This window comes from Perca flavescens, chromosome 14, assembly GCF_004354835.1.
Source record: "Perca flavescens isolate YP-PL-M2 chromosome 14, PFLA_1.0, whole genome shotgun sequence".
In the NCBI taxonomy this organism is placed as follows: Eukaryota; Metazoa; Chordata; class Actinopteri; order Perciformes; family Percidae; genus Perca; species Perca flavescens.
Window position 1 is genome coordinate 12,099,548 of NC_041344.1, and position 25,362 is coordinate 12,124,909.

General features: G+C 41.0%; 1 protein-coding gene across 2 annotated transcripts in view; it reads left to right on the forward strand.

Moving 5' to 3' along the window:
* epha10 (EPH receptor A10) overlaps positions 1-23,870 on the forward strand; it is a 167,676-nt gene extending 143,806 nt beyond the window's left edge. For both annotated transcript variants that reach the window (XM_028596648.1, XM_028596649.1), the window contains exons 9-18: positions 7,740-7,795; positions 12,482-12,607; positions 13,550-13,735; positions 16,488-16,549; positions 17,106-17,222; positions 17,646-17,732; positions 18,055-18,207; positions 20,552-20,742; positions 20,846-21,010; positions 21,492-23,870. In XM_028596648.1, the coding sequence (XP_028452449.1) occupies positions 7,740-7,795; positions 12,482-12,607; positions 13,550-13,735; positions 16,488-16,549; positions 17,106-17,222; positions 17,646-17,732; positions 18,055-18,207; positions 20,552-20,742; positions 20,846-21,010; positions 21,492-21,606 (1,258 nt within the window). In that variant the 3' untranslated portion in view covers positions 21,607-23,870. The remainder of the gene's footprint in view (positions 1-7,739; positions 7,796-12,481; positions 12,608-13,549; positions 13,736-16,487; positions 16,550-17,105; positions 17,223-17,645; positions 17,733-18,054; positions 18,208-20,551; positions 20,743-20,845; positions 21,011-21,491) is intronic.
* Positions 23,871-25,362: the final 1,492 nt, after the last annotated feature.

Below are 25,362 nucleotides of genomic sequence, written 5' to 3' on the forward strand. Positions count from 1 at the left end.
ACATGCATTATCCACTATTATATATTACATTATCCCTATGGCTCATTCTGTCATTCTAAGATTTTAATACCCTCTGCATGTTACACAAACACACACTGACATGCACATGTGTACAAACACTCGTAGACTCAATCACATATTCAGTCAACTGTCACACGATACTCTGTTAAATCGAGATTACAGTAATCCAATGAGAAGAAAGAAATGTGCAGCGACGGTGAGAGAATGGCTAAAATTACACGATAACCAGTTAGACTCATCATTTAATATGCAACATAAAGAAGTCAGACTGATAATGGTGCTGTCTGTGTCGAGGGTAAAACGTTGGCAGGGTCAAAACCTTCTTTGATCGTTTTCTTGGCTAGAAGTTCATAGTTCTTTGCTATCTAATTAGTTTTCACATAGATAAGTGGGAAATGTGAAGCAGCAAAGCAGATGAGAGAGAGGTTAAAGCAGTGTTGCTTGTATAACCGCTGCCATATGGTATACTCAGATCGATAGTTGCCACTAAAGAGAGTTCAAAACTCTTTTGTGCTTTTTACATTAAAGAGTGGACCGTCCAAATACATTTTTTGACTACATTTTGAAAACAAGATCAAAATAAGATGAGAGACAACTAAGGTATTTAACTTAAAACAAATAGTTTGAATTGCAGGTTATTACGACTTCCTCCTCTGTTACTGTGACCTTTCAGCATACTGCTCCAGTCTAGTCAATTGGGAGAGTTTTGTGGTGACCATTGAGACTGTAGCAAGCAATGTAAGAAGCTTTATTTCTTGAGTTCTACTTTAAAGGGGCAGCCTGGTACAATTCAATTTTGGAATATTTGAGAACTAAAGGGCATGGATTGTAATGACCAGCGTAAAATTAGGTCAAGCAACCCAGTACGTGTTATGATAGCATAATTTTTAATAATGTAAAAAAGGACAGTTTAAAGATACACGCCTAATATTTTAAATTAGTTTTGTAGCCTTAGGTAATTATTAGACATTGCTACACATTTTCCAGCAATTACAGCATAGTTGCTACAGTAGTACCTCTGAATGGACTAAAGAGTGAAGCAACTATAAAAGAGACAACTAACAGAGTTTCGGCTGGTGCTTAAAAACCTATTTTGCAGATTTAAATTCAGCTGCTCTGTGTCATGGCTGTGTTTAGATGAACAAACACCGTTCATTCTTCTCTCTGTGCTGCCAATGGACGGAGCTCCCCATGAAGCAGAGCAGCGAAGGTCTGCCGAGATCCACTGGATGATGCAAAACTGGCACTACGGAGGGAAGCCATACACCTTTCATCTAAACACACTGCCCACACAAAGATGACAAAGCTGGTTTCAAACGGGCAAGGTTCCCCTTTAAGAGTGATTATTGCACCTAATAGGCCAGCACTTATTAATGTTAAAAAAGTTTGTGTTTGGGGCTTATATGCAAATCAGTACCGGCAGTGGTCCTATATGATACTCAAGACAATATAGACAAAATATTTGAATAATAATTGAAAGCCTTGTTTTTTGCGGCAAGGATCACATAAATTAATCAAAGTTTATGGTCCTAGTAGTCCTAGAAAGTTGCACACAATCGAGCAATCAATCATCCAACCAGATACTTAATACATTGTAGCATAGCTTTGTTTCAGTTCAATGCTGCTATTTTACGTGATCTCAGGCACTTTAATGCATGTTTCCTTGTCTTGTTTATTGCATCATTTAGGAGTATATCTTGACGTATACTTGCATGTTTTATTCAGCGGAGCAGATGAAGGGGGCAAGAGTGCATTTCTGCTTGTCGTTCCAACCACTCTTTGACTCCTGTCCAATTCTATATTCTGCCAGCTCGCCTCACACACTCCCACACACAGACACACACGCTCACACAATTTATAGTGTACACTCCATCACAAATGCAAGTGCATAGGTAGGGGGCCCATATCTACTCCCACACAGTTACACACATGACCAGAAAACAATTGGGGTTTGTGTTTTTAATATAATTTGGCTGGTATTCAATTGATATTTGTCCAGGGAGATTTTCGAATACATTAAAACAAAACAATAGTTTGTGTGCATTCTCTCGTTCTGTCACACACATACACATACACACACAGATCTACATAGGTGCCACCTCTCATCATGATAAAGCAAAGCAGGCCTATTCCATAGCTACTTGTATAAAGAGGGGATTGTGACATATAGAGACCACCAGACCGATTCGAGATAGACACAAACAGTCCAATGATGGAGTCAACCGGGCGTGGAAATGGGTTTTATTCACTACCTGCAGCACCATACAAAGTGGTGCTGTCAGTTAAAACATCTATAAAGGAATATGCGGGAATAGATGTACTCACATGCAGCACACAGCCGCATGAAGGCAACATCACTGCAGTAGAAAAACACAGAATTTACAAAAATGTGCTTACTCTCAGTGTACAACACACAAAAGTATTTAAATACACTGTTGCTTTGAGGGAAGGCAGCGTCATCTCGTGTGCGGTCTAGTAATAAATAATAATTCTTATCTTTCTCTCCTTTATTTCCATCACTGCATTCATTGCAAGTGGTCTCCATTGTTCATCGCTGCTGGACCATTAACTTGCTCTTCATGTTTTGCATAGAGACAAAGAGGGGAATGGCTTGATGCCTCAATTACCATGCTCTCGTGTTTGCAAAGACAGCCAGCTCCCGGCTACAGCTGGTGGGGTCTCGGTTACATCGATCTGCCTGCTCACACAGACACATGCAAATGAGTCCCACTGCACACACATGAAGGCACGGACACAGGCGGTCACATGCGTTCGAGGCATGCATTTGCATTTATGTAAACCCACATTATCAGAAAAACTGGCTCTCACTTTTAATGTAAGTATGTGTCAGCAGGTAGTCTGTACCTCTGTGTAGTCCAAAACACACCAGCAGCTTACTTACCTCTTGTTTTCTATGTAAAGGTATGTGATAGACAGAATGCAGCACTGTCATATTTTCCAGTATTTGTGCCGGTTGATGATTCGAAGTAGCACCGGTAGTGTTTTTAGATTTACTGTGTCAATTAGTGCATCCGGGCTACCGTACTGACTTCTGATCTTGTTTGGTGATATCATGTCCTTTATTTGGGTCTTACACCTGCAACAGTGGACAAGGTGAAAGTCATTGAGGAATAAATGTCCAGACCTTTACAAGGCACTATTCTCAGCATTATAAAGATAATACAAAGTATTTAAACACATTTCTTAGTGAACCCACAGCTTGAAAGATTTGGAAAATTATGATGGGACAAAAGGGAATGAGTACTTTGTATTTTCCTCTCTTTAATACCTTATCTTGACACTTTATCTCATCACTTACACACACACACATACTGTACACACACACAGAGTCCATTGGTGCCTGACAGACTTTGATAGAGCTAGAGTTCCAGGGCATCGCCCAAACATTCTCCAGGAAGCCCAGGCTTGACTGGTCAGTGCGATGGGGATTGTTTTACCCTTCACTGGCCACACCAGCGTGCATGTGTGTGTCTTCTGATCTAGTGTGTGTGTATGTCTATGTATTGTAAGCCATTAACAAGTTCTTAGCAGTGGGAGATGGAGAAGAGATCAAAAAGAAAGGAAAAAGCGGGAAGTAAAGCAGAGGGTCATTTCATAGGGCCATTGACTCTTGGCGACACAGTGACAAAAAGTATGATTCGAAGGGGAAAAAATGGGACGCAGGGGAGATGGGCAGGCCAAGAGAAAAGGTCTCAAGCACTGTGATGTAGTTTCCTGTGTGTCTCGTACAGATCAGTGCTTTCATGTTTCAGAAAGCCCCCAACCAGCAGACAGGAACATCTTCCATTTTAAATGTGAAAGCTGCAATTCTCTGTATCAGTTTTGGAAATATGTTGCCCCTTATTATTCTCAAGTATGGACCTGTTAATGATTCTTAACCCAAAACTATAATGTCTTTTCCTTTTGTGCACGAAAAGGGAGACAATGCTTGAGCAGTACTCTAGTTTCAAGGAGCAGCTCCCAGCAATGGAAGAAAACAACGGTTTTGAATGTTATAAACTTATACAAAAGTGGCTTCATGAAATTCCCCAATTTCCATGTATATTGCCCCACATACCTTTCTGCTGGCCTAATTCCTCTCTGCTTCACTTTCACCTGTCATCTCAGATTCTATTCCTGCTCTCTCACCTATTATACATATTATTTCCATAACTGCACTTTATTTTAGAGGAGAATTCAGGTATGGAGAGGAAAGAGCAGATGGTGAATAGGCTTCATTTACATGGCATCCGTTCCTTTTTCTGCTTTAATCTTCTTTTCTGAAAACACAAGCGAGTGGGCCCGTGCTTGTACTTGAAAATGAGCAAAACATTAGAATTTGCCATTGAGATGCATAGTGTATAAGTAGATAAGGCTAGTGCTAATTCTGTCAGCCCAAATCATGATTTCAGGATATCATCACCTCCTCCCTCTACCCATCTCACAGACACTCTATAGCTACTGTCCTTTCCATATTTAGATAAAAATTGTCTTTTCCATGTTGTAATGTCAGAGGGTACAGTTCATGGATTTCCAACGGAGTATACATTTTTATTATTAACAAATTCTGTATGCATTTTCAAAAATCTTAAAAGAACAAAGACTAAAATTAAGATGACAATTCTTGTCAAAATTAACTTTTGATGAGGCTGAACTGATAGTGACAGAATTTGGCCAGAATCTTCATTGTTTTGGCATCCACACATTTATTTCTGCCATCTGGTTCTTCAGAAGTGTGAAATTAAAAATATTGGTCCAAAATTCCAGTCAAAAGCATAACATTGGAACCGATTTAGCAAAGAATTAAAAAAACACAGGATATACTTTCAAAATAGAGAATATAATATATATATTTTCATAGTATTTGTGATCTATGAATATTTAATCATTTTTGCATGTTTTCTTGGCAGCATCGATCATATCGCAATGGTTAGAATGAAAAAAGGAATCTATTCATCAATCCAAAGTTGTGTTGACTGACCATCTTTAAAAGTTATGAAAAGAGCCAGAATTGACATTGGCAATCCCCCCTCCCCTCCCTTGTTTTTTTCCCAGCAGCGTCTGTTCGAGCTCCTCCAATGTAACTCCTGCTAGCGTGGTGCTGCTTTCGACCTCCTTCTCCACTCTTCCTCCTCCTCCTCTTCTTTCTCCTCTTCCTCCCTTCACACAGCTGATGCCCAGGTACACTGGCATGCCTGCACCCCCCCCCCCCCACCCCACCCCCCCCCCCCCACCCCACCTTTTTCTCCTTTTTTTCATTTCCTCCCAGTTGTCCTGCCATCTCTTCTCTTCCTCTGCGCTTCTTTTTCTTCTTTCTCAATCTTTCCTGATACCAAGAGAATGAGAATTAGTCAAAACCGTTTCTCTTTTTTGTCCCTTTTTTGTCAAGCTGTTTGGCCCAATATCCTCAGTAATGCATTCTGCCACAATATAAAATGAACTTGAAAATGTGAGAGTGTTACCGTCGAATTATACACAAAAAAATAAGCCACCCTCCAAAAAGAACAACTTTGCATCTGCTATTTCATTTTTGTGACATTTCAAAAGAAGTAATGGAAATGGAATCAAGTCATGCAACTTTGCCTTCATGCAGCCCTGCCAATTATTCTTTTTCTTCCATATTTCCTTTATCCAAGGCTTAGTTGCCTCCTTGTCTCCTCACATCCTTCATATCACTTGACTTGTCCCTTAAATCTATTATTTGTGTACTTTTGCTTGCTGTTTTGCTCAGTCATTTCATCAACTCATCCTGCTGTATGTCCTATACTGTAACTGCAGTTTTCCACCACTGCCTTGCTTCTTTGATTTCTAGCATCCATTCACTCCTCACTACCATCCTTTCTTACTCTCTCTGCTTCTTCCTCTGCCCCTAATCGTGTACTTTATGGAATATTCTGTTTGCCTCTTCAACTATTTCTCTTCCTTGCATACCCTTCTGCCCAATTATCCTCTTATCCATAACCTCCTATTTTCTTGTCACTTCCTCTGCTGCCTCTCCATCTACCGACTTCCTCAATTTTTATCTTAATGATTTATCCCCAGCTATGCCCTCATCCTCTTGTCATGTTAACCATTTTCTCCCTTACGTCTTTTCCCCTGTTAGGTCTCTTGCATCTTGTTTCTCCTGGTACCGCCATGCCCTCTGTCCTCATCTCTCTCCCTTTCCCCCCTCGCTCCCTTTCCGCTGTGCTCCCTTATCTATTCATTCTTGTCTCTTCTCCCCTGTCTGGTATCTCCTGCCCTAAGGACCTCTGCTGCATGTGTCTGCTGGTGTGTTTTGACAGACAGGGTCCTGACCTTGTCTCAGACCCTGCTGCTGCACAGGATGAGGGATGTGTCAGCCTCACCCTCTATCACATCTCCCCATGCAAACACTCACATGCAAAAAGACCCGCAATCCTGTAAAAGCATGCACGCAAGCGTTTTGCGCGTACATGTGCATAACCCTGCACATATATACTCACACACATAAAGAAACAGGAACACACATGCTTAAAACACACACTGTGGGTCCATCAGGCTCTCTGTGCTCTCTCTCCCTCTTAGCTGTGCACTGGTTCTGTGTGAAGTGCTGTGTTCTGACATTCGCATTAACGCACGGCTCCCTGGGCAGATATTATATTTCACTCAAACACACAAATGCCCACACACGTCCAGGTCTACAGACACATGCATGGGCAACCTTACTCGTTGACTTTCCTATGTACAGGTTGTCCACCTCCAAAGTCACCGATCAGTCCCTGAAAACATGGTAACCAGCCACAATGTTTGTGTTCCACGTTCAGTTGTTGTTATGCATTATAGGTTCCACCTATAAACCCATGCACAAACATGTCATAAACCACACAGTATATAAACTAAAATGCTGCTGAGGGTTGCAAAGAGTTTTTCAGATTGTAGCTGTTAATGACCGTGTATATCCATATATATCTGGGATGTATTTAGAATATATATGATCAGCACTCTGTTTGTTGGAAAAACTTCTGATGTACTAAAAACCTTCAATTCCTTGGCTGTATCTCTCTTGTCTTGTTTTTCATCCGTCTCTCTAATCCAAGTAAGCATGTTGCTGGCCATCCAGAATGTCTGTTCATCACTTGTTAATCTCTCACTTACTCTGTGTGTGTGTGTGTGTGTGTGTGTGTGTGTGTGTGTGTGTGTGTGTGTGTGTGTGTGTGTGTGTGTGTGTGTGTGTGTGTGTGCGCGCAAAAAGCCAAGTTTTCTAAGCCGAAAAGCCATCAGCAGTCAGATCATAGAGAGCTCTTTCGTCTTTAGACCCCATGTGGTGGCTGGGGATGAGCGATAACAGCGTGTGCACATATGTGTAGAAAGAACCGTTGTCCCTCTGTGTGCATGTGTTCATCTTTTTTCATATAAAATCCATCCGGTTGAAACAACAATAGTTTGTCAATTCTCGGCCTATCGGTGTGTATCTGTGACTTGCTCATTCAAATCAGGCAGGGTTTCCACTTATTCAGCCTCAGATCCTTCTGTTGCTCATCAGTGCCGTCGCATCAGGGGTCTTTCTGAATGCCTCTCTGTATCTTTTCCATCTCCACTGTCAATACTCTTGTCTTCGCTTTCTCTTATCTCATAGTTTTTGCACATTCCATATAACCTATTGTATTGTAAGATAACCAGCGTCTGATGCTTGTATTTGTTTGTCTGCCAATTGGGATAAAACACTGTCTGATGCCTTTCTTTGTTTCTCGTTGCAGACAATGCGGCTACAGCAAAGCTTCTCAAGAGGGAGACGAGGAACTTTACTTCCAGTGTAAGTGACAGCGGTAATCACTCTATTACAGCACAGTATATTGTGTGTGTGTGTGTGTGTGTGTGTGTGTGTGTGTAAGAAGAAACTGTATTATTCGTCAGATACTTCACACACTTCGAAACGTTGCAAAACTTGAGGGTGTATCCTATGCTGAGTTAGAAATGATTATACATGCCTTTGTTTCCTAACGTTTGGATTACTCTAATGCTCTTCTTACTTGCCTCGGTAAATCATCTGTAGATCGTTTACAATTGGTCCAGAATGCTGCTGACAAAGTCAGGAAGGTCATGTCATATTACCCCTATCCTGGCCTCATTGCACTGGCTGCCTGTTAAATTCAGGATCCAGTTTAAGATTCTTGTAATTACTTACAGAGCCATCAATGGTCAGGCACCGGCCTACATTAGTGATCTGTTGCATGCTTATGTTGTCAGCAGATCTTTGAGGTCAAAGGTGAAAGGTGAAAGGTGAAACGGTTGCTCCTAGACCATAGAACACTTTGCCTCACGTCTGCCTCTGCCGACATTTTTAAAAAGCAGCTAAAGACACATCTTTTTAGTCAGGTTTTCGTTTAACCACATTGTTGAGTGTATTCCTATGTGTTTTATGCTTTTGTGTTTTTGCTATGATTTACTGTGATTTATTGTGCTTTTTCTGATTATCGATTTGTTATGATGTATTTATTCATTTGGCCCGTGAATCACTTTGTGACTCTGTCTGTGATAAGTGCTATTTAAATAAACTTTACTTACTTACATACATACAATAGTACAATGTAGTGAAATTCAATCTCTGCATTTAACCCATCCTCAACATTAGGAGCAGTGGACAATTACATTCAGCGTCCGGGGAGCAACTTAGCATTGGGGGAAGAATCTATCAATAAATGCTTTGTCTTTCCTATTCCATGTGGTGGAATGCATGTGAACACACACATGTGCGTGCATTGCACATGACTTTTGAGGCATTAGGCAGCACCACGGCATTAATTCTTAATTCTGAGTGCATGCTTAGCCAACTCTGAGCACACTGACACACTCCATTAGGTGGTGTGTGTGGGCTGAGTTTGATGGGGAGAGATTGAAATCAGGAGGAGGGGAAAGATAAAGAGCTGGAGATAGGGGGGAGAAGGAGAAAGAGGGTAAAAGCTCCAGTAGAAGGCCGACAGCAGCAGAGAGAACAGACATTAAATGTTGTGGTTGTTGTATATGTTGTACACTGTTTTAAATGCTGCTTTTATAAAACCCAGCTCAAAATGCTCTCCATAGGCTTTTGTGTTTGACAGTGATAGAATGGAAGTAGTTTGACATATCTCTTGCTGTTTGTGTGTAAGTGTGCATGCCAATGCTTTGCTGACATGGTGGATGTATGTGTGATTTTAGAGCTTCCTGTGTGTGTGTGTGTGTGTGTGTGTGTGTGTGTGTGTGTGTGTGTGTGTGTGTGTGTGTGTGTGTGTGTGTGTGTGTGTGTGTGTGTGTGTGTGTGTGTGTGTGTGTGTGTGTGTGTGTGTGTGTGTGTGCGTTCGCTCAATTGCGTTGTTTAATCTCCCAGCATGCTGAGCCCTCTGGAGAGGCTTGGAGCACTATGCCTGATGAATAATGAGCTGAAGCCATGCGGCTGGGAATTAAAGATGCCCAAACAAAGACATGCCAACATCTGACAAGCACGCAATACACACACACACACACACACACACACACACACACACACACATTTTTCTGGCCCGCTTTTCAGACACGGACACTCGCATAAATAGGCACAGAGACGTGTTTTTGTTTTCTTTATCCAACACACTCTCTTGAGTGCTCTTCCTGTTCCGTGGCTGTGGACTACAACATGCTCTGATGGCGCTGCAGGTTTGCAGTGGAGTGTGTGAAGTAGTGAGTGTCTGTAAGCCTGATTAAATTTTTTTCTCCTCCCATCTGTTCGCCTCCTAGACTCTTAAAAACACATTCCTCGACCATATATTAGCACGGAAGGACAGGGTAAAAGAGAGCGTGAATAAATGAGTGTGTGATTAATAAAGTAGAGGAGGAAGGAGTGAAGGGTGCAGTAAGAGGAAAAGAGTCTGAGTATGAAGAGGTGAGCTGGCAGAGACGGAAAGACTCATAAGTGACATTGCTCAGAACATTAGTTTTATGTCGGAGTATGTGACCTAGAAACACGCAATGGGGGGGATGGATGGATGGAGGAACAGATCAAGACTCATCTGCAATCTCCATTAATAGACCACTTTTAGATATCATCCAAAGTATGATTACATGTCAGAGAGAGACAGACCGAGAAGGGGTCTGGAGAAATGAATGGCGAAAGATAATAAAGCATGATAAAGAGTTTGTGGCCTTTTGTTTAAATGAAAATATTTGGGGCTGGGCATGCTAACTCTGTGGTCCACTGAAGATTGTGCAGCCAAGTGTGAATATGCTTCAGTTTCCCCTCAATCGCTCTTGGCAGTGACACAGTTAACCCTGAAACTAATCAGCAACAGAGCCAATGAAGCATGCACCGGTGTGTCATATGTGTATCTGAGCATTTGCAGCCGTTTGCAGCTGATTGTTTATGAGGCATGTTAGCACCCCTGTGTGTGTGTGTGTGTGTGTGTGTGTGTGTGTGTGTGTGTGTGTGTGTGTGTGTGTGTGTGTGTACAGTATGTACTGCACAGCAGGTTGTAAGCTGTAAGTGTATTTGAAAACCCTATTTGTCAGAAAAGAGTCTTCGATCCTCCACTTAGCCCTGGCCTTGAATAGAAAAGGTTTCATTTGCTTCATAATTGAACTTTGGGCTTTATTTGTCAAAGTGTGTGTGTGTGTGTGTGTGTGTGTGTGTGTGTGTGTGTGTGTGTGTGTGTGTGTGTGTGTGTGTGTGTGTGTGTGTGTGTGTGTGTGTGTGTGTGTGTGTGTGTGTGTGTGTGTGTGTGTGTGTGTGTGTGTGTGTGTGTTTTGGATCAATAAGCCGTTATGAGGCAGCCAGTATAGGATCCCTCAAGTCGATCTAGAGCTGTAATCACATTTCAGAGCTTTGGCCCGGCTTTTCGGAAAAGTACCAGGATTTTTTCCTGGAAGATTAGTCTTAACATGTGGTAACTAGGGTCAAAGGTCAACTAATTGAGAACTATAGTCCATTGGTTAATGGTTATTGCTATCTGCTGGCTAGTTTATTTGCTAGTTGTTATTGTTCGGTAAATACAGTTGGCAGTTGATGAAAAAAAACGCTCATTGAAACCAGGTAGTGCTTTTGTTTGGTTGTGTACAGTCAAACAATTTGGGTCAATATCACTTGCTGTTGTAAACGTCTGCTGGAATTTGCAATTGTTGTGTCTCATTAGTGTCACGGAAGAGATTTTCTAGAGGTCCTTGAAAGAAATTAGCCATGGTAATCGTTAATAATAACCTTCTTTTCTTTGGAGATTGAAAAGGGCAACAAGAAACAATTAATGTAATTTGCATTTAGACTCTATTCCATTTTAACTGATATTTAACCCTCTTGTTGTACTGTATGTTAACAAGTTGTGAAGCCCACAATACATCACTTTTATACTTATTAGGTTTTTTATTAAATCTCACACATTATGGAAAGAGGACAAGTCTGTAGGCAAAGACAATCTCCAAAAATAACATTACTTTTAAGCTTTCATTATTTTTGGACAACAAAAAGCAGCAAGTCTACTACAAGTGGCACTTTAAGGTTTTCTCTGCCTCAGCACTGCTGTCTATTATGTACTGTCCCAATTTCTGCTTAAAGATTATTTTTGTGTGTGTGTGTGTGTGTGTGTGTGTGTGAGAGTGTGAGATAACATTTTGAAGCAGGCAGAAAGGACAAAAAGCCTTGTGGAAGAGCCCTGTGATCTGGCTAAAGCCGCGTGGAGGAAACCCAAAGTCAGATTAGCGTTTGATGTCGTTCTTTCTGTTTGCCTCTGGAGTTTGCAAGGTCAAAACAAACAAAAACGGAGAATTAGACAAGTTATGAATACATAAAAGGAAGCATTTTGTATCTTTTAAATGCAAAAATCCCCCTAAAACAGTTATCTGAATAGTATTTTTAATTTGGGGTTATGTTTGGTTATTATAACTACATATAACTGGCTTAACATGACAAACTGAGATGTTTAAAGTAGCCCTACAGTTATAGTGGGGTTTGATAGAAGAAAATGTTTCAGCAGTCTCAAGCATCAATGGTGAAACTGAGGTATTGATTTCAGTCTCTGGATCAAAGAGCAAGGGCTTCTTCCGAGACACAACATTTTGGTCAAATGTTCAACAATTGTACAGAAAGAAATTCTTTGTTGAAGGAGGCAAGAGATACCAATTTCTCCACTGACTGTAGCCTTAGTAGAGCACAAAGTGATGCAGACATGAGAAATGTTTTGCTTTGTGTTGAGAGAACGGTACTATCAGGACAACAGACCCTTTATGCTTACAAAACAGCTGGCTAGCTATCTGTATTTATCTGCTTATACACAGTTAAATGGTATCTGGCTCCGTTTATCTATTTTGTGCCTCATGTGGACATTTTGCTGCTGGGACTGCAGACTTTTATCTTTTAATGTGTTTCTTTCTGCAGACAAACATGTTGTTGAAGTGTTGCTGTCCTAGTGAATTTATGGACAATGGAAATTCTTGCTTCACCAGTACGCTTCTAAATTAATTTTTGTGAGCTATGTCTAATATTCTATGTTTGTTTGTTCAGTTAAGATCCCAACGCGTAGGACCTACATTGACCCTGAGACCTGTGAGGACCTGCTGCAGGCCGTGCACGCCTTTGCCAAGGAGCTGGACAACTCGAGCATCAAGATAGAAAGAATTGTGCACACAGGTATGTGATTGTACATGGGAACCAAGCAGAATTGTTGCACTTTGCAACTTTTTGAAGTTGCTCTTTTTAAAAGGGGTACTTCAGTGATTTAGTATTTGAAGGAGCAAAGGCCAAGACATCAATTTCAAACTTTAGAAAGCCCTTTTCAGAGCCACAGAAGCCATTTTACAGGCTGAACAGTACTCCTTGTGACGAGTAAAATTATCTTCATGTGTAAACTTGGTGGAATGCACCTTTACATTTACAGCAGAATATGAGCACTTCTTTGGGTATAGAAAGATATAATAAATATGGAGTGCATGGCACAGTAAGAATGATGCAATTCTTTTTTTTTTTTTTTTCTTTAACCGAAGCAAAATAAGATAAGGCAAAGGCAGCAGAGTAGTGACTATCAACGGCTGCAGTAATCATGAGGCAACTCAATTTTTTTGCCCTTTCCCTCAACCTGACTTGAGTAGAATTGTAGAAACCAGTTCAATCAGTCTAGCGATTTACTGATCTGCCAAAATCGAGCTCCACTGTTTGCCTTGGCTGCACTCGATGTTCCACTGTTTCACCTGCACCCTACCCCAACTTTGATCTCTCTTTGATCCCTTTGTATTTCATGTCTCTCTCTCCCTCAATAGTGTCTGTTCATTTGCGTCATCTCTCTACTTGTATTTTTCCACCTGATTCTGCTCCAACCTGATTCCCCCCTCTCTAACTCCCATTCATTCCTTCTGACTTTCTATATACTGTATATAGAAAGTCAGAAGGAATGAATGGGAGTTAGAGAGGGGGAATCAGGTTGAGCAGATATATATATATATATATATATATATATATATATATATATATATATATATATATATATATATATATGCCCTATTCTTTTCCCGCTCTCTCTGGTTTGTCATCAATCGATACGGCTCATGACCTCTGTTTGTCTGTCTCCCCCTACAGGCGACTTTGGGGAGGTGTGTCGCGGCTGCCTTAAGCTGCCCAGTAAGAGAGAGCTGCCGGTGGCCATAAAGACGTTAAGGGCCGGCTGCTCAGACAAACAGCGCCGCTCCTTTCTCAGCGAGGCCGGCATCCTGGGGCAGTTTGACCACGCCAACATCATCCGACTGGAGGGCGTCATCACCACGGGTAAGAAGGATGGGGAGGGAGATCAAGCAGAAAGCAGAAGTTTGGGAGGAAGGCGAGCAGGTGAAGATGAAAAGAAGCATAGAAGGGGAAAAATCCTGGGTATCCAAGGATCAAAGGAGGAATGGGATCACCTTTAGTATCATGAAGGGTTTCATCACCTCCATTACCAAGGAGGAAGGAATGGGAAAAGGGAAGCAAGGATGTAGGGAAGCGGAATGGGGTAAACAAGTGAATTAGAATTTGACCAATTCAATATCACACTTGCAGAGGGGGTCACTTCTTCTGGTACTTTGGAGACAGATGGGACAAAAACTGTAAAAGGAGCATGGACAGGAGAAGAGATGTTTGGGAAGATCACTGATACTCCGACCACTTTAATATCACACACACGGAGGGGGTCAACGCTCACAGCAAAGAGGGGCGGGATGGGAGGATGGAAAAGAAGAAAAGGTTGAAGAGTAGACGGCAGGGTAGGGGGTTAGATGGCGTGTGCTAGCAGCAGCTGAGCTACATCAAGGCCCATTTTCCGCTGACAGATAGCAATTGAGGTCCTAGAGCGAAAACAGGATGGAAGAAGCGGGAGAGAAAAAAAAACTTGAAGGGAGGAGACGGAGAAGAGAGACATGAGAGACAGAGAAGATGAGGTAGGGGTTAATAGGAATGGCAGGTGAAGGTTTAAAGAGTTTGTGAAGTTTTTGTTATTGCCGAAGTGATGCTCTGTGTGTGTGTGTGTGTGTGTGTGTGTGTGTGTGTGTGTGTGTGTATGTGGGCACAGTGCCCGAACACACTCTGTGCTCAGTAGGATGGCAGCAGATGTGCAGGGTACAGTAATTGGTGCTAGAGACCCAGCGGGGCACTGAGATCCACTCCAATCTCGCCCACCATCACGTGCGCAAACACACACACACACAGGCACACACATTCACACACGGGCATGCTCCCTCACACACATCCAAAGGCAGTCCCATATGCTCATTTTATCTTTCACTATCATTGACACATACACACACCTGCTTGCTTGCTTGCTTCCTCACTTGGCATGAAATCACACATCCATGCACACACAAACAGTACACACACCCACATACTGTTAGAGTACAAATCACCTTCTCTACATCACTTACCCCCCCACCCCCAGATTCTCACTCAACCCTCTTCCATCCCCACCACAACACCTCACCCAAACAGCCTTCTTACTAATATTCCTATTCTTTTTAACCATAACTCAAGGCCACTTAAAAACATAGATTTGTCCCCATTTTCTTTTACTTTCAAAGCTTCTATTGAGGTTTTCAGTTGAAGCTTTGAATGTCTGTCGTCATATTTTATGATGTCATCACCCCAAAAAAATGAAATCCTCTGTTTGGTTATATAAATGTAGTTTATGGTGCTGTTAGAGTTATTGGAAATGTTTGGATCACAAGAGTTGGTAACTATCCTAAGCAGCCACCACTTGAATCTAATCAAACTATTCGGTTCTGCCCTACTCCTTTATTTTCTACCTCTATATGGTCCTTTCCTTTATGAACCTCCATTTGCTCCACCTTCTTACTGGCAGTTCCAGGATTATATGCAGTGGTGGAAGAAGTAAGTAAAAGTACCAATACCACAATGTAAAAATACTCCATTACAAGTAAAGGTCCTATCTAGTAGATATTCCAGTTTTCATCATCTGCTCTGGCATCCCTGATTGAGTCCATAGAAGTTACAACAGGTAACAGTTTTTCCACACACTGTTTTAAATTCAAATTATGACTTACAAGTGTGTATGACTTTGTATGAATTTGTGTGAGGAAGTAGAAAGCGCTCAGTTTTTACTCCCTCCCTCCCTTCCTCTGCATTTCTGTTAGACATCCTCTGAAATACAATGGTTTTAGTGGATTATCACATAAAACAAATTATGTAATCCTTTTAAATAGGTCCTTGTTTGTAGCTAAATGTATCTGTCATCCCAGCCCTTTGCAACTCACCGACACACTGTTCAACCCCTGATTCACTCTCCAACTCGCATTAATTACATGATGGCTGCAGTATTATGGCAGTGTCTCAGTACTTACTCACAGTTCCCTCGTGTTGTAAGTAACCTTTCCAAATAGCTTCCTGAAAGCCCAGTAACACTGGCAAACCATTAATTGTGGCTATTACAATGCCAAGTTATTATTTTTGTAATGTCTCTGCAAAAACTGCGAGTACTGAGAGCATATCACATTTTCTTTAAATTTTTTGTTGTTTACATATCTATGAAGGTTTATTTTACTCTCTCAAGCGCCCATAATCCACTCCTCCTTTCTCCTTGTTGCTTCTCTACTCCAACTGCTGCAGTCTCATTTTCCTCTCTGTGCACTTCTTAGCACTGCTGGATCCCTGCCATCTGCGCCTGGCCACAGTGTGTATGCGTGTGAGCATGCATGCATTTGTTGTGCGTGTGTGTAGTGTATACCCGGACCGTGTTGGTCTGTGTGTATGGTCGTGCACAGATTGTGCGAGCGTTTGAGGGTCGTTAAACTTGCTGAGACAGCTGGGGCAGCACACAGGTTCTCGTGGCTTCACCGCAGTTCATTGGGTGAGGAATGGCTTTGCACAATGCCTGCCATGCTGCCAAGTGGACTAGACTCACTTTATTCTCTACCACCCTCCCTTTCTGTGTCTCTATTACCTCTCTCACTTTCTTTTGTCCCTCGATTCTCTCTATTTTACCCCAATTTCACATACTCATGCACTCTCCTGTCTTGCTCTCTTTGTCTTTCTCCAGGTAACACCATGATGATTATAGTGGAGAGCATGTCAAACGGAGCCTTAGATTCCTTCCTTAGGGTAAGTTTATTGTGTGGAATTTGTATGCCTGTTCATGCATCTATCTTCAAATGCACATGCAGATGTGTTTGCTCGTCTAGTAACAAAATGAAGCCTCATCATTACCTTCTGTTTTGGAGCCGTTTCACAAACGAGGCATTTTGTTGTAATGATCCTGAATTCACCATTATTATAGTGCAGTCCTACAGCAGCAAAACAGTGCTTATTACAGTAATAAGGAGAATGTACCATAATTAACAGCACAAATGGAGTGTTTCTCCTTAAAGATGCTGTAAACTGTTACCGTGCCCATCTGTTCTGTAAAACCACTGCGGCGTGGTTTATAAGGACATGAATTAATGGCCTATTTGTTTTTATTCTCCAAATAAAGGGATTCAGCTCAGTGAGCACAACATTGTACTGTAGTAACAAATGTGCCACCGTTTTTGGATCACTACTGTACATACATATTATATACACAACTTATTTTTTCCTCTGCCCCTCTCTTCTTTCATTTCCTTTTCCATTCTCCTCCTCCTTGTTCTCCTTTCCATCTCTTTTCTTCACATAACCTCAGAAACATGAAGGCCAGTTGAGTGTAATGCAGTTGATGGATTTGCTGACTGGTGTGGCATCGGGGATGAAGTACCTCACTGAAATGGGCTTTATCCACAAACGGCTGGCCGCACACAAGGTAAGGGAGCAGGTGGGAGGAGACGATAGAGGTGATGTATGTCGCAGGCTATTGCAAGTTTTCGCAGGTGGGTTACAGAATGCAATTTGTCCTTGTCTGCAAACATCTTTGACAATCACTAGCCTGTAAGTTTTTTATTAGAGTAGTACACAAAGCTTAAATTGACGTGACAACACTGGCGAAATCGTTTTGTCACATTTAGGTTTACACTGTGTGGCATTTTCATAAAAAGAGCCTGTCTGTCCAACTGCAAATGCAGTGGTCATGTTGTGTAAAATGAAGAACGGGCAATTTGTTCTTGTAAACAATTAATTGTCCCTGGTGCGATAAGAGCTTTGCCCACCAGGGTGGTAAGAGCTCATACTGAGATTGCTTCCTCTCTAAATGTAACCAATGCTAATCAGTTTTTTTCCCCACCCTCAGGTGCTTGTTAACTCCAACCTGGGCTGCAAGGTATCCGGCTTCAGACCTCTTCAAGAGGACAAGATAGAGGCCATCTACACCACACTGGTAAGAAAAACCCATGGTGAAAACCTAGGCATGTGTGCTGCAGCAACATGTACGGGTGATATTTTTAATGAGCTTTGGACCAAATGAGAGTTAACACATGTTATGTCAGGTTCGGTTGAGGTCATATAATTAAGCTTTCAGAAAAAAATATATTTAGTTTTTTTTAATTTTCCTGGATATTTTTGGGTTCCACTCCTCTAAAGATTCTTTTGATCTACTTAAAATATGTTCAAAGCTGTTCAAAGAGAATATCAAAGCTTTACTTATATGAACTCTCCTCAACCTTTTACCCCATGTCTACCTCTCTGGTTCTCTCCCGCAGCATGGAGGGAAGAGTGTGGTGCTGTGGACCGCTCCAGAGGCCATCCAGTACCATCGCTTCTCCTCGGCCTCAGATGTCTGGAGCTTCGGCATTGTCATGTGGGAGGTCATGTCCTATGGAGAGAGACCCTACTGGGATATGGGCAACCAGGATGTAAGTGTGTGTGTGAGAAGCTTAGAGATAGGAGTGTACTTTCCATTAATCTCCCCAGTCATGTTCTTTATATTCCATCCCTCACATTTTTTTTTATAGAATATCTGCACTTTACCAGTCTCCCTCTCTCTTCCACCTCCCTCTATCAATGAACTCTGTATCCATGCCCAGCGTGGATCTTATTAAAAGAAAGCCAAGAAGCCACAGTACCTCTGAAAGCTTTTGCAGGGCCTAACTCCCCCTCTTTAAGTCTGCATCAGCTCCATGACCAATCCTGTTTTTTCTTAAGGACGCATTGACCCCTTTCTAGTGGCCTCCGCCTGTCCATGGGTGCCATCCGGTTCTTAAAAGTGTTAAAAATCCTTCTGGAAAAAATCCCTCTTTCAGGAAATGTAAAGCGCTTGCTATTTGAGGGTTGAAGAGATTGTCCAGTCGATAGGACCCTGCAGCTTTTCACTAGAAATCTATAATTTTCAAGTCAATGTAGGTGGGTGCTCTGTTTCGCTGTCGTCACTCCTACTACTTTGTCCTTCAAAAAAAGGTTGTTCTGCTTTTTGAAGGAAGTCATGCTTCTCTGAAGTGTAGTTGAAAGTGTGATGCAAGCCTGCTAAAAAGATGAGGGCAGAATATTCTTTGTGACTATTTTTCTTTTCATTGACGACAACTCAGAGCATTAAGTCATCAATCATCAAGTCCAAAAGTTTCATCATGCTAATGCCCTTTCAAATTACTGCCATCAGAAAATAATGTATACACTTTATGCAGTCAGATGCATAGTTATAAAGCAACGGATTATTAGCATGTTCCATTTTTTAATGTCCAAAATTAATATGCATGAGTTATTCAGCAGGCACAAGAATAGCTTGCTTTTGAGTCCTTTTTTTTCCTCGTGCCCTTTCACAAAGCAAGAGAAAAGTTTCCTCTCAGCCTAGTTCATATTATCAAACTTTCCAATTGAAAGGGCAAAGGGCAAACTTGTAGAGCACCAGGGATATTAATCCACTTTAAATTGATACATTATATTATAACGGAATTGTTGGTCCGCCTGTCCACCTGTGATCCATCGTGCCCTTTACCTACTGGCTTTGATTAAATGGAAAATGTCAAATGCTGAAAAGCATTTCATGAATGCTCTTTAGTGAGATAGGGCCTTAAGGGGCTGAGAGGATGGCGGCAGCGGGTGTTTAGGTAGAGAGAAGAAAGAGCATTTTAGGAAATAATGCCGCTGATGGATGTCATTTTTGTGATTATACTCTGACTATTTCCTCCTTTCAGGAGATTGTATTTCTTAGAGTGATACAGAAGGAGGATGTATCGCATGTCCCTGGAGATACTAAGAGAATATCTCTGGTGAGGTGTTACAGTGAATGTTTTTTGAATTGGGACATTAGTTTGATGGAGGAGCGAGGAACATTGAGGATGTCTGAAGGGATGCTTTTATGATCTGCTATTTGAAGAGAGTGAGGTTTCACAAGGCTAGATGAAAAATGCTGAGCTCAGATAAATCATTTTCTTGGACTAATTTTATTTAGTAGCCTATTTTTTAGAGTGGGTCAGGTATAAGAAAATATTGTCTCTTCTGGTCTGCTTATTTCATCTCTGTAGTCTGTTTTTTTTTATTCACAGGCCTACAATATATATTGTATTATAGGGAAATTAAAATGTTAGAATACATTTTCTGCTGATAGGACCCCAACTATTGTACCCCATCAAATATCCTGTGACGTGACACTGAGACATTGAATATCCTGTTAAGTGACCTTTCAGTCCACAGGAAAAGTCAGTCAGATTTTGCAGGGACACCTTCATTCTCTTTCTGACAATAGCTGCCTCTTCATTGTATGGTTACATTTCTTTGTAGTAGTTCTAGTCAATACATTACTGCAGATTTGTATAGAGCTCATTTTGTTTAGGTTGGCAATATCTCTCTGTGAAATTCTGTTTATTTTGCAGTTGGTGCTGGCTAGCTCGGTGACCTTAAAGGATGCTGCCTCAAAATAAGTGAAATTACCAAAAAGCAGAACAATGCAGAGCAACATCATTGTAGGTGTTGTAATTAGTGCCAAGAAAAAAATGAAAGCACCAGCACTTTTCTATTCTTATTTATCCAAGTAGGACCTGCACTGTCCAAAGGCTTCTATTCTTGGCAACTAAGCCACTGTAAAGTAAAAAAAAATGCAGTACTTTTTTACATTCTTATTTGCTTCTCCTGCCCTGCCCTACCAGTCACACACGGATTTTGGGAATGTATCCAATTATAATATAAGTACTGGAAAAATCACAACACTACCTCCAGATTTTCTAACCTGATATAATTGTTTTCCTTTTTCTGCATGTCTCGTAGGTGATCAAGGCCATCGAGGATGGTTTCAGGCTGCCGGCTCCAGTTAACTGCCCTCCACATCTCCATCAGCTGATGCTGGACTGTTGGCAGAAGGAGAGGACAGAGAGGCCCAGCTTCAGCCAGATCCACTCAGCCCTCAGCAAGAGCATTCGCTCCCCTGATGGTATTGGTTCCTCCACATTGGCACGCAGGTACCGTCTGGTAATATATCGGCTCAGTAAATGGATGGCTGTGTACATTAGATTATACGAATGTCCTATCTCCACGGAATCAACCTTATTTCTTCTCCTCTAGAACCCTGAGTTCATCCATTACGCTAGCAGAGAGGCCTCTGCCCTCCTTCCCATCATTTAACTCAGTGGGAGAGTGGCTGGACGCAGTGGACATGGGCCGATACAAGGACAACTTCACTGCCGCAGGATACTGCTACTTGGAGTCTGTGGCACGAATGACTGTACAGTAAGTGGCTTTATACAACTCTGTCTCAGTGACCTTTCATTTCTTGTTTTAGAGAGGGTAGCTAAATGAGATAATAAGAGAACAGATCAATAAAGCAATATTTGCATGAATAAATAAATTACTTGGGGGATAATGTATTTTACTTGATATTGGTTCTTTTATAATTCTTCAGAAAAATAATCAGCAACTTTTCTGATAATTGATTAATTGGTCATTTTAAAGCAGACATCACAAATCTGCTGTCTGGTTCTAGCTTCTCATTTTTGTGGATATGCTTCTTTTTCTTTTATGTAATAAATTGAATAGTTTTAGAGTTTAAACATGCTATACTATGACTTTTTTATGACATACTGTGGAAGTTTTTAGATGCTTTAGAATAGGAAGTGTATGATTACTAGAAGCATTTTCTTCGTGGTCTTGGAGTCACCAACCCCTGCCAATGATATAGAGTACAATAAAGTTCTCATCTTTTTTTCCACAGAGATGTACTGAGCCTTGGCATCACTTCCCTTGAGCACCAGAAGCTGATACTGGCTGCCATCCAGACCCTCAGAGCCCAGGTCATCCAAATGCACGGCCGCGGTGTGCAGGTCTAAAAAACCGTTGACGCGCCTACTCTCACAGTGCTGCTGCAGACCCACACGTGTGTGCAGATGGATGATGGGGTGGAGAAGAAGAGAGAGAGAGAGCTCTTCCAAACTGAAGGAAAGATAAACAGATCTTTCAGCACTCTATCTACTCCACCTTCCCACACATCCTCATGCCTTCCTTGACTCCTTCCTTCCTTTTTTCTATGAATCCCCTCAGAGACGAGCAGTGTTCCTGTCGCAATTGGGGGATTGCAGAGGAGTGATGTCACCTGACTTTTTTTTTGTGACCTTAATCTGCACTTCAATAACTGTGTCAGCACGTAAAGACAAAGGAAATATTGTCTCTAGCAGGATGGGCTCTGTCTGAAGCTGACCTCTGAGCTGCAGCCCGGGCACAGATGTACTACGCTGCAAACACACCGGTTATGAACTAGTGCTCAAAAATTTCCCTTTACCACAACATTGATTCACTAAAAACAATATGTCGTCAAAGCCAGGATGTATTTTACTGGCCTTGGATTGAATTCCTCTCCCCCCTGAACTGGCACAGCTTATTTTACATCAAACAGAAACTGATCTACTACGCGGATACAGAATCATATCATATTGTACGTCAGAGCTGATTTCTGAAGATGGCTGCAGTAGTTTAAGAAGACTGTGCTGTCCCATGTCAAATGTCCAGTAAATGTGAGGTTAGAAGAGTTTGTTGAGGCTAAACAAACACAGCTAGCAGACAGTATAGTACAGTATATAAAGTGTGCTGATGGGAAGAACAGCTACAGTAGGTTATGGGTGATGAGAACATACTGTATTTTGAGGAACTTCAACCTGCTTTTTTTTTCTTTGGGGCTACTGATGGTTAAACAAAAGCTGCAAGATCCTAAAGATATAATTGTTAAGGTTGAAAACGTGTTTGATTGTTCATTAATTTGTTGTATGTCGCTGTCTGTTTCCCTACTATCAATCATAGTTTCTTTACTATATCCGTCTTTTCTCTTTTTATTTTTGCATTTAAAACATTGAATGTTCCCCTTTGCCCTGCTCAATGTCATCTCAGTAACTTAATCCTCCTCTCCAAAGCCTCCCTCACTACCATGTTTAATACTCTGCATAGAGCACTGGTCAACTCTGGAAGATGGCCCGTTTCAGATATTTATATATGTTCATAGACTGTAACACTGACTCTGTAGAAAAGAGGTTAGGATGGTTTATTTAACTTATAGTATTTCAAAAAAAAAAATAAGTTAAGCAAAGCAGTTGTGTTCTCTTGTTTTGTTTCTATTTTGTTGATTTATTATACAACTGAGTTTATACCTTTTTATAAATGAGTTGTTTTGTACACAGGGAGTGAGAGGAACACTGGAGGGTTTTTACTGTCAGCACACAGTATCTGTGTATTCTTTAACACTGGAGTTGGTACAGTTAAGTTTAGGTCCATTATAATTGGATTTGCTGTATACATTACAGATGTGTGTTGCAGTATGGATACAGTATTACGGAATGTCATATGGACTTTTTTTTTCTCTCTTTGTAGCTGTTTGATTTTATGTTGCTGTTAATATCATGCTCTGCCATTCTATGTGGTTGCACTTTTTCCCCAGATAACGCCCCGAATTCTCTCTGTACAGTGATCTGCCCCTCACTTTTTCTGTCCTATTACAATACAGGAGACTTGAAGAAGGAAGTTTATCGGGGCATTATTAGTTTATCATACATTTTCGACTTGAATATTGTAACTGGTTTGTATTGGGTACAAAATTTGTTTTTTGTTCTTTCTCCTTGTACTTTCCTCTCCGTAAAACGTTTTGTCAAATGAAATATAACAACTCACATGTCCTTATAGATGTTATCACGCATATGTCGGCATATCTGAAGAAACACTCCCTGATGGTCCCTGAAAACCCCTGAAACACACATACACACACACAAACACAAAATAACAGACACACACACGCAGTCCCTAACACAACAAACTGGACCTCATCACCACGATGAATGAAACTCAAGTTGTTTCCCCTCTCTGTTACTGTGACCATTACGATATATGTTTAATACTGTAAATATGTATTTGAAAATGCTAAATCTATTTTTATAATTTGTTTGAAAAACAATGTGTTGAATATAATATCTGCTCACTGTGTAAGGTTTTTATTTGTTTGATTTTAGGGCCATAGACAAGAAACTGGTGTTTGGAATATAAAACTGAAAAAAAAGTTTCGTTTTTCGTTTTTTGATGATTTTTACCTGTTAGAAGAAAATCTGATGGCTGTTGCAATATTAAAACGTGTTATTAAAAAAATCTCCAACACAAGCAAATGTTTTTTCTCCTAGTCTTGTATTTGTGGATTTTAACCTCAAAACTAAACTCATTATAGCCCAACAGATTATTTATTTTTTATATCTAAGAGTTTAGGAAAATACAATTATATTGGCTGATTTATTTTTTTCCATAAACAACAATTTGGACAAGTGACTAAAACTTATCTTGGCTGATGTTTTCTGTTCTGGTAAATACAGGTATACTCTTATGGCCAAAACATATCTGCAAAAGGCTGGAATCACCCAATATATACAGGGTGTGAAAAAGTGTTTGCCCCTTTCCGGATTTCTTTTTTTTTTTTGTTTGTCACACCTAAATGTTTCAGATCATCCAACTAATTTAAAGACAAAGATAACACAAGTAAACACAAAATGGAGTTTTTAAATGAAAGTTGTTATTATTAAGGAAAAAGATTAAGGGCCCTGTGTGAAAAAATGTTTGGCCCCCTGTTAAAACATAACTTAACTGTGGTTATAAAGCCATTTCTAAAGCTTTGGGACTCCAGCGAACCAAAGTGAGAGCCATTATCCCCAAATGCCGAAAACATGGAACAGTGGTGAACCTTCCCAGGAGTGGCCGGTTGACCAAAATTACCCCAACAGTGCAGCGACGACTCATCCAAGAGATCACAAAAGACCCCACAACAACATCCAAAGAACTGCAGGCCTCACTTGCCTCAGTTAAGGTCAGTGATCATGACTCCACCATAAGAAAGAGACTGGACAAAAACGGCCTTCAAGGCAGAGTTCCAAGACGAAAACCACTGCTGAGCAAAAGGAACATTAAGTTTCCTTTTTGCCAGAAAACATATTGATGATTCCCAAGACTTTTGGGAAAATACTCTGTGGACTGACGAGACAAAAGTTTAACTTTTTGGAAGGTGTGTGTCCCATTACATCTGGCGTAAAAGTAACACTGCATTTCAGAAAAAGAACATGATACCAACAGTAAAATATAGTGGTGGTAGTGTGATGGTCTGGGGCTGTTTTGCTGCTTCAGGACCTGGAAGACTTGCTGTGATAAATGGAACCATGAATTCTGCTGTCTACCAAAAAATTCTGAAAAACAAATTGAAGACTTTGGAGTGGCCTAGTCAAAGTCCTGACTTGAATCCTATTGAGATGCTGTGCCATGACCTTAAAAAGGCAGTTCATGCTCAAAAACCCTCCAATGTGGCTGAATTACAACAATTATGCAAAGATGAGTGGGCCAAAATTCCTCCACAGCACTGTAAATGACTCATTACAAGTTATCGCAAACGCTTGATTGCAGTTGTTGCTGCTAAGGGGGGCCCAACCAGTTATTAGGTTTAAGGGGCAATCACTTTTTCACACAGGGCCATGTAGGTTTGGATTTTGTTTCCCCTTAATAATAACAACCTTCATTTAAAAACTGCATTTTGTGTTTACTTGTGTTAACTTTGACTAATGTTTAAATTTCTT